General features: G+C 42.5%; 1 protein-coding gene across 1 annotated transcript in view; it reads right to left on the bottom strand.

Moving 5' to 3' along the window:
* The window catches only part of GTF2IRD2B (GTF2I repeat domain containing 2B), a 48,944-nt gene extending 42,215 nt beyond the window's left edge, over window positions 1-6,729 (bottom strand). Inside the window, exons 1-2 of the mRNA XM_008067574.2 lie at window positions 6,630-6,729; window positions 5,685-5,823 (exon numbers count right to left, since the gene is read on the bottom strand). Of these exons, the coding sequence (XP_008065765.1) occupies window positions 5,685-5,823; window positions 6,630-6,725 (235 nt within the window). The 5' untranslated portion in view covers window positions 6,726-6,729. The remainder of the gene's footprint in view (window positions 1-5,684; window positions 5,824-6,629) is intronic.
* Between the last annotated feature and the right edge of the window lie 2,445 nt (window positions 6,730-9,174).

Here is a 9,174-nt window from a genome sequence, read left to right as displayed (position 1 = left end):
TCCCGGCCACCGCAGCCTCGACCTGCTGGGTTCCGGCGATCCTTCTGCCTCAGCCTTCCAATTAGCTGGAACTACAGGCGTGCGCTACCATACCTGGTTAATTTGTTTTTGATTTATTGTAGAGATGAGGTCTCACCAAGTTGCCCAGGCGGGTCTCAAACCGTGGGCTCAGGCAATGCACTCACCTCAGCCTCCCAATGGTGCGGGATTAAAGGCTGAGTCACCGAGCCCGGTGCCTTTTTTTTTTTTTTTAAATGATGAGGTCTCACTATGTTGTCCAGGCTGATTCTGAATTCTTGGGCTCAAGTGAGCCTCCACCTTCAACCTCCCAAAGTGCTGGGATTACAGGGACTATGAACAGAATGGGCAAATGTTAACTTAGAAGAAAAAAGTATCAATTACTAAAAATCAGGTCAGATGTGGGGGCTCATGCCTGTAATCCCAGCACTTTGGGAGGCCAAGGTGGGAGGATCAATTGAGTCCAGGAGATCAGATCCAGTCTGGGCAACACAGTGAGACCTCATCTCTACAAAAAAATTTAAAAATTAGCTGGGTGTGGTGGGCACACTTGTAGTCCCAGCTACCTGATACCCCAGGAAGTCGAGGTTGCAGTGAGCCGTGATCGTTCCACTGTACTCCAGTATGGGCAACAGAGACCCTGCCTCAAGATATAAAAAAATAAAAATAGCTAAAATTAGTATTGAAAGAAGAGACATTAAAACCAATACCACAGAAATAAAAAGGATTAGCTGGGCATGGTGGCATGTGCTAGCTACTGGGAGGCTGAAGTGGGGAGGATCACTTGAGCCCAGGAGTTCCAAGGCTGCAGTGAGCTATGATCATACTACTGCATTCCAGCCTGGGCGACAAAGCAAGACTCCATCAATCAATCAATTAATACATACATACATAAATACATAAATAAGCACATAAATAAATAACAAAATAAAACGGATTATAGGAGAATACTGTGAATAACTGTACACCAACACAATGAATAACCTGAAAGCAACAGATAAACTCCTACAAACAACTTTCCAAGACTGAATCATAATGCAATAGAAAATCTAAACAGATAAATAACAAGTAGGAGATTGGGTCAGTAACCGAAAACCTCTCAACAAAGAAAAGCCCAGGCCCAGATGGTTTCAAAGAAGAATTTTTCCAAATACATTAAAAAAACTTAAAACCACTGGATGTGGTGGCTCATTCCTGTAATTACAGTACTTTGGAAAGCTGAGGTGGGAGGAATGCTTGGGCCCAGGAGTTTAAGACCAGCCTGGGCAACACAGAAAGACCTCAAACTCTAAAAAAAAATTTTTTAATTAGTTGGGCACAGTGGTACGTGCCTGTAGCCCCAGCTACTCAGAAGGCTGAGGCGGAAGGATCGCCTGAGCCCAGTACGAGGCTGTGGTGAGCCATGATCGTGCCACTGCACTCTAGCCTGGGCGACAGAGTAAGACTCTAATGCAAAAAACAAACAAACAAACAAACAAAAAAAACAAAGAAAGGAAAAATTAACACCAATCCTCCAGAAACTCTTCCAAAAATAACTGAAGAGAAGGGAACACTCCCAAGCTCATTAAGTTCAGCACATCCCTGATACCAATGCCAAAGACACTACAAGAAAACTATAGACCTTTATCTCTGATAAATATTGATGCAAAAATCCTCAACAAAATAGTACTAAATCAAATTCAGCAGCACAACAAAAGAATTATATACCCTGACCAAGTGGGATTTATTTCTCAAATACAAGGAAGGTTCAACATATGGAAATCAATCAATGTAATATACCACATTAACAGGATAAAGGACACAAATTACAATCATCTTAATTGCTACAGAGAAAGCATCTGGCAAGATTCAACAAACTTTCGTGATAAAAACACTTAACAAGCTAGGACTAGACAGAAACTATCTACATAAAAAAGTTCATATATAAAAATTCCACTGCGAATATTACTCATTGGTGAAATACTGCAAGCTTTTCCTCTAAGATCAGAAACAAGGCGAAAATGCCCATACTCCCCACTTCCACTCAACACAGTATTAGAAGTCTTAGCCAGAGCAGATAGGTAAGAAAAAGAAATAAAAGGCGGCCGCACTCGGTGGCTCAGCCTGTAATCCCGCCCTTGGGGAGGCCGAGGTAAGGGAATTGCCTGAGCCCGCGGGTTCGAGACCCACCTGGGCAACTTGGTGAGCCCTCATCTCTACAATAAATCAAAAAAAAAAAAAAAGAAAGAAAAGAAATAAAAGGCATCCAAATTGGAAAGAAGGAAGTGAAATTATCTATGCTGACATGACCTTATATGTAAAAATCCAAAAATATACCATACATAAAACTATTAGAACTTATAAACAAATTCAGGAAAGTTGCAGGATACTACTAAATCAATACACTAAAACCAGTTGTGTTCCTACACACTAACAATGAGCAATCTGAAAAGGAAATAAAAAAACCAATTCCACTTAAAATAGCATCAAAAATAATAAAATCCTTAGTAATAAACCCGACCACGAGGTAAAAATCTACATGGTAAAATTACAAATCATTGTTGAAAGAAATGAAAGAAGACACAGATAAATGGAAAGACATCTCATATTTATGGACAACCAGACATAATATTCTTTTTTTTTCAATGCAGACTTAATATTGTACAGATGTCCATACTACTCAAAGTCATCCACAGATTTATTGTATTCCCTATCAAAATCTCAAGGGCACAAATTTTGTGCCCAAATCTAAAAGTCCATCCTAAAATTCATATGAAATCTCAAAGGACTCAGGACAGCCAAAACAATTTTGAAAAAGAAGTAAAGTTGGAGAATTCATGGTTCCTAATTTCAAAACATATTACAGGCAAGGTGTGGTAGCTCACACTTATAATTCCATCACTTTGGGAGGCGGAGGCAGGACTGCTTGTGCTTAGTACTTTGAGACCAGTCTGGGCAACATAGTGAGACCTCATCTCCACAAAAAAAAATAAATAAATAAAAATTAAAAATTAGCTGAGCATGGTGATGTGCACCAGTAGTCCCAGGTACTCAGGAGGTTGAGGCAGAATAATTGCCTGAGCCCAGGAGTTGAGGCTGTGGTGAGTCATGATCATGCCACTACACTCCAGCCCGGGTGACAGTGAGGCCTTGACTCAAAAAGAAACAAAAAACAGGCCGGGCTCAGGGGCTCAACCTGTAATCCTAGCACTTTGGGAGGCCGAGGTGAGTGGATTGCCTGAGTCCCTGGGCTGGAGACCTGCCTGGGCAACTTGATGAGACCTCATCTCTACAATAAATAAAAAATTAGCCGGGCGTGGTAGCGCGTGCCTGTCATTCCAGCTACTTGGAAGGCTGAGGCGGAAGGATCGCTGGAGCCCAGCAAGTCGAGGCTGCGGTGGCCGGGAGCGGCCATTGCACTCCAGTCTGAGTGACAGAGTGAGACCCAAACTCCCCCCCAAAAAAAAAAAAAAAAAAAAAAAAAGGAAACAAAAACCAAAAAGTTTACAAAGCTACAATAATCAAAACATTGTGGCAATGGCATAAAGACAGACAAATAGAACATAAAGCCCAGAAATAACCCCTCAGCCTAAAAAAATGAGTATATGCCTGGCACAGTGGTATGCATAGGCATACTTGGGAGGCTGAGGTGGGAGGACTGTTTGAGCCTAGGAGATCGAGATCATTCTGAATAATATAGCAAAACCTCATCTCAGAGAAAAAAAAATTAGCATGCAATTATGACTCTCTTAAAAAAATCTATAACTAAATTTCAGTTATTAGAAATTCAACTGGCATCTGACATTAGTGAACTGGAATACCCGTCTTGTTTATCAATTACATGCTCACTATATTATTTAAAGATTGCTTCATATTTTAATATATCTTCATGGCCGGGTACGGTGGCTCATGCCTATAATCCCAGCACTTTGGGAGGCCAAGGTGAGAGAATTGTCTTAGCCTATGGGTTTGAGACCAGTTCTGGCAACTTGGTGAGAGCTCATCTCTGCAATAAATTAAAAAATTAGCTGGGCGTGGTGGCGCGTGCCTATAGTTCCGTAACTTGGAAGGCTGAGACAGAAGGATCGCCTCAGCTCAGCAGGTCAAGGCTGCGGTGGCCGGGAGCATGCCACTGCCCTCCAGCCTGGGTGACAGAGTGAGACTCCCAACGCCAAAAAAAAAAAAAACAACCAGCTATATCTATATCTATATCTGTTCATGATCATGAAAACCCCAATTTGGGTTTTTGGAAATTAATCTGACTCAATCTATTACTCAATTTCCCTCTCTCTCGTCTGTCTATCTACAGACATACATATAAGTACATATATATACATAGACATGAATATGTACATGTGTATACATATGTATCATCTTGGATAGATAATTATTTTGCAGTAAAATGGAAAATATGTACACAGATACATTTATATACCCTCTGCCAGCCCTTGGAGCTCTCTCTTTCTCCACATACACACATATATATATGCCCTTACACCCTCTGACAAACCTTTCTAGGTTTTTTCCTTTCTTGACTACAAGGACTACTAAACTTCTGACTCAATATTTGGTAGATAACCTGCAGTGGTAGAGATCATTGCCACAGAAGGCGTAGGTCTTCAGGCCAGGTGCAATGGCTCACACCTGTAATCCCAGCACTTCAGGAGGCCTAGGTGGGAAGATTGCTTGTGCCCAGGAGTTTGAGACCAGCCTAAACAACATAGCAAAACCTCATCTCTACAAAAAAAAAAAAAAAGTCAGGCATGGTGGCTCATGCCTGTAGTTCTAGCTACTCCGGAGGCTGAAGGATCACCTGAGCCCAGGAGGTCGAGCCCATGGAGAGCCGTGATCACGCCAGTGCATTCCAGTCTCAGAGACAAAGTGAGGTCCCAATTCAGACAAAATTTAAGAACAAAAAGGAAGAGGCAGGTTTTCACTAGAGTGGTTCCTTGACACATGGCCACATATTCTCACGGTACACCACACACTTTGGTATATGAAGGCTTTGAAAGTGCCACAGTAAAAAAGGGGGAAAGGGCCAACCACATAGTGGTAATAACAGAGCAGTACACAACAAGCTCTGGAAAAGTCTTTCCCCCTTCTGTTGAAAAGGACTAAAGTAAGAGTATTTTACAAAATGTGGTTCATTTTGGGAATTAAAGATAATTTACTCTATGTTCTTGACATTTATTCTACAAAACCAGAGGACTGCTAGGGATCCAGTACACAATACACTGACCATTTACCATGGACTCTTTGTTTTTTTTTTGTTTTTTTTTGAGTTGGAGTCTCACTCTGTCGCCCAGACTGGAGTGCAGTGGCCGCTCCCGGCCACAGCAGCCTCGCCTGCTGGGCTCCGGCGATCCTTCCGCCTCAGCCTTCCGAGTAGCCGGAATTACAGGGGCGCGCTACCATGCCCGGTTGATTTTTTTGATTTATTGTAGAGATGAGGTCTCACTGCCCAGGCGGGTCTTGAACCCACAGGCTCAGGCGATCCACTCACCTCAGCCTCCCAAAGGGACTCTTTGGTTTTAAGCAGTATTCACTTGGTATGCCAAGTCAAAGGAGATACGTCATGCCATTTTTAGGAGAACACTTACGATATCTTAGAAGAAAATTTACATAAGTCCTGCCCACAAACACTTTAAGATTTATGGATTACAATGGATAAAGTCATAAACACCTACAGTATTTTGCAAAGTCTTTCTGAAAATCCGTCCTGGCATTGACAAAAGCACATCCCCGCTCGGTTCCGACGACAAACACGTCTGTTTCATATACTGCGATGCAAGCCACCTCTGCCTTGGACTTGGCCAGTTCTTTACACTGAAATAGAAACAAAAAATAACGTATTAGATATGTAAGGGGAGGCTGGGCATAGTGGCTCACGCCTGTAATCCGAGCACTTTGGGAGGCGGGGGTGAGAGGACTGCCTGAGCCCAGGGGTTTGAGATCAGCCTGGGCAACTTGGCAAGTGGGTCACTCTGGGTGACTGAGGCAGGAGGATCGCTTGAGTCTAGGAGTTTGAGATCAGCCTGGGCAACATAGTGAGAACTTGTCTCTACAAAAAAATAAAAAATTTTAAAAATTAGCCAGATGTGGCGGCATATACTTGTAGTCCCAGCCACATAGGAGGCTAAGGCGGAAAGATCTTCTGAGCCTAGAAGGTGGAGGTGGAAGTGAGCTATGATCATGCCACTGCACTCCAGCCTAGCAACAGAGACCCTAACTCAAAAAAGAAAAGTGACACTGAAGTATTTTGCAATTCTGTCATTTTGGCCGTGCTCAGTGGCTCAGCCTGTAATCCCAGCACTTTGGGAGGTCAAGGTGAATGAACTGCCTGAGACTTTGGGTTCGAGACCAGCCCAGGCAACTTGATGAGAACTCATCTCTACAATAAAATAAAAAATTAGCCAGGTATGGTAGTGCGAGCCTGTACTTCCCAACTACTTGGAAGGCTGAGGCGGAAGGACTGCCGGAGCCTAGGAGGTTGACTCGGGGGTGGCCGTGAGTGTGTCACTGCACTCCAGCATGGACAACAGATTGAGACTCCAACACCCTCCCCAAAAAATTTGTCATTTTGTCAATAACTCAACTGTGAAACATTGGACAGAACCATAAGGCCGTCTCACCATGGACTCAAGAGCAGACACGAGGAACGTCACGACCATCCTGCTCTCTGAAGACTCTTCTTCAACGGGCAGGGTGGACATTGCGACCTGGGCCATAATCCCTGTGCAAGAGAAGTAAGAAGAAAGTAAGTAGTAGTAATCCCTAGTGTCCCAAACCCACATTTAGAGCTGTGAGGGTCCTCACAGGGGATCTAGTTCAAACCTTCCTTTAGAGCAGAAGAAACTGACACTTAAAGACATTTAGCGACTTGCCCGAGATCTCCTGAATAGTAGTGCTAACTTTCATAGAGTGTATTTTCCACTGAAACATACGTATTATCTCCTCATAAAATAAATTCAGGTATTGCCCTAGAGAAGCACGTTAACTTTCCCAAGAGAGGTAGGAAGTGTACCTTGCTGGTCCAATGACGCTTTGTCAGATTTCAGCATGGCTTTGCCAGATATCATATTCCGTTTCACTTACACATAAAAAGGGATTTATGAACTCAAGGTGGGAACAGAAAATCCCCTCTCCTTCTCCCGCTGCGGCTTCTTCCTCATAAAAGCTCACTCTAAATTTTGCCAGGCTCTAAACCTAGCTATTAAAAAACTTTGAAAAAAATTCTCCAAAACCTTAAAAAGAGTTTTTTGAAATAAAGCATGCAAATTAAATACTTGTCAGATATGTCATGCCCCTCCAGTACTTGGCTTAATTATATTTGGTAGCAAAAGATAAGGAGATCCAAATGAATACGTAGATCGAAGGAAAGCTGAAGATTCCAGGGAGTGAAGCAGGGTGGTCAGAGCTTGTAGTTCAATTCTTTGCCCACCTGAATGTGGTGTGGCCACGTGACTTTCATGAGCCAATGATGTCAGGGCAGTGACGTGGTTTCCAGGCAGAGGCTTTGCCACACTCCCTCTTCCTCAGCGGAGAACAACAACATTCCATCAGCCTTGGGTCCAGATGGAGGACAACGTGGAACAGACCCCCAGAAACACAACAGACCTTTGATGCAGCCAAGAAATACATCCATGTTCCTTGAATCCTCCAAACTCTGGTGTCGTGCGTAATCAAGGCATACCCTAGCCAGATTTGGACAGTTACAGAAGGCTGAAAAGGAATTCTAGAAATAGCACTATCTTTTTTTTTTTTTTTTTTTTGAGTTGGAGTCTCACTCTGTCGCCCAGGCTGGAGTGCCGTGACATGCTCATGGCCACCCCAGCTTTGACCTGCTGGGCTCCGGGATCCTTCCGCCTCACCTTCCCAAGTAGTTGGAACTACAGGCCCACCCTATCACGCCTGGCTAATTTTTCTTGTTTATGGTAGAGACAAAGTCTCGGCAAGTTGCCTGGGCTGGTCTTCAACCCACGGGCTCAGACAATCCACTCGCCTCGGCCTCCCAAAGTGCTGGGATTACAGGCTGAGCCACTGAGCCCGGCCAGCACTACCTTTCTCAATGATCTGAAGATACTCGAGAAACCCTTGTTTCTCCCTAAGAACGACCAGTTATGCCAAACCAAACTGGTAGGATGTAAACTGTTTTGGTTAAAAATTTTTATAAATCTATATCCCTGTTACAAAGTAGAATGTGAAGAGGAAGAGAAAGGTACAGAGAGATTTGTTAAATTACAAAATTACAGCTAGATAGGAGGAATAAATTCTGGTGCTCTTTTGTACTGTAGGATGACTATAATTAGCAATAATATATAGTTTCAAATAGCGAGTAGGATAGCCAATGTTCCCAACACAAAGAAATGATACATGTTTGAGATAATGGATATGCTAATTACCATGACCTGATCATCACACATTACATATACTTGAAAACAAAACTATGTACCCCATAATATGTACAATTATTTTGTGTCAATTTAAAAATCAAATTAAAAAAAAGAGGTAGGGTCTGACTTTAGACCTTAATTAACCAGGGTGTAACAGCCTGTATTAAGGCATATTAATTAATTAAAAGGTATGATCTGGGCATGAACAAATAAGGGAATACACACACTTCAACTAGAAGCTTTTAAGATAATTGTCTTAAATGAAACTTTTGACAGTCTTCTCATTATCACACCTATATTTGAAAACAAATACATATTCGTTAATTTTTTTTTAATAGCTAAGACTCTATTCTGACAACAGAGCTGGCATCAGAAAAAGCAGCGTCAATTGCTTCTCAGCCTTTTGGCGAAGATCAAGCATAGAAAAAGGAGCATCCAGCAAGGAGATGCATAGGTCTTAGAAAGTCTTTTCTTCAACATTCTAGATTCTACAATTATCACTTGGTACATTTGACAAGGAAACGCAAATAACAGGCATGTTATTTTCCCATTCACTTAGATTATGCTCCATACTTATTATTTCGGAAGCTCAGAATATTTTCATTCACAATATTATTTTCTGTTTAAAAACAAAGCGAGAGCCAGGCTCAGTGGCTCAGCCTATAATCCCGCGTCTTTGGGAGGCTGAGGTGAGTGGATTGCCTGAGCCCGCGGGTACGAGACCCGCCTGGGCAACTTGGTGAGACCTCATCTCTACAATAAATCAAAAATGAGCCGCGCCTGT

The sequence above is a fragment of the Carlito syrichta genome, unplaced genomic scaffold (genome assembly GCF_000164805.1).
Source record: "Carlito syrichta isolate Samal-C Ts95f unplaced genomic scaffold, Tarsius_syrichta-2.0.1 Scaffold309715, whole genome shotgun sequence".
In the NCBI taxonomy this organism is placed as follows: Eukaryota; Metazoa; Chordata; class Mammalia; order Primates; family Tarsiidae; genus Carlito; species Carlito syrichta.
The sequence above is the reverse complement of the archived record's forward strand: the minus strand, read 5'-3'. Positions and strand labels throughout refer to the sequence as shown.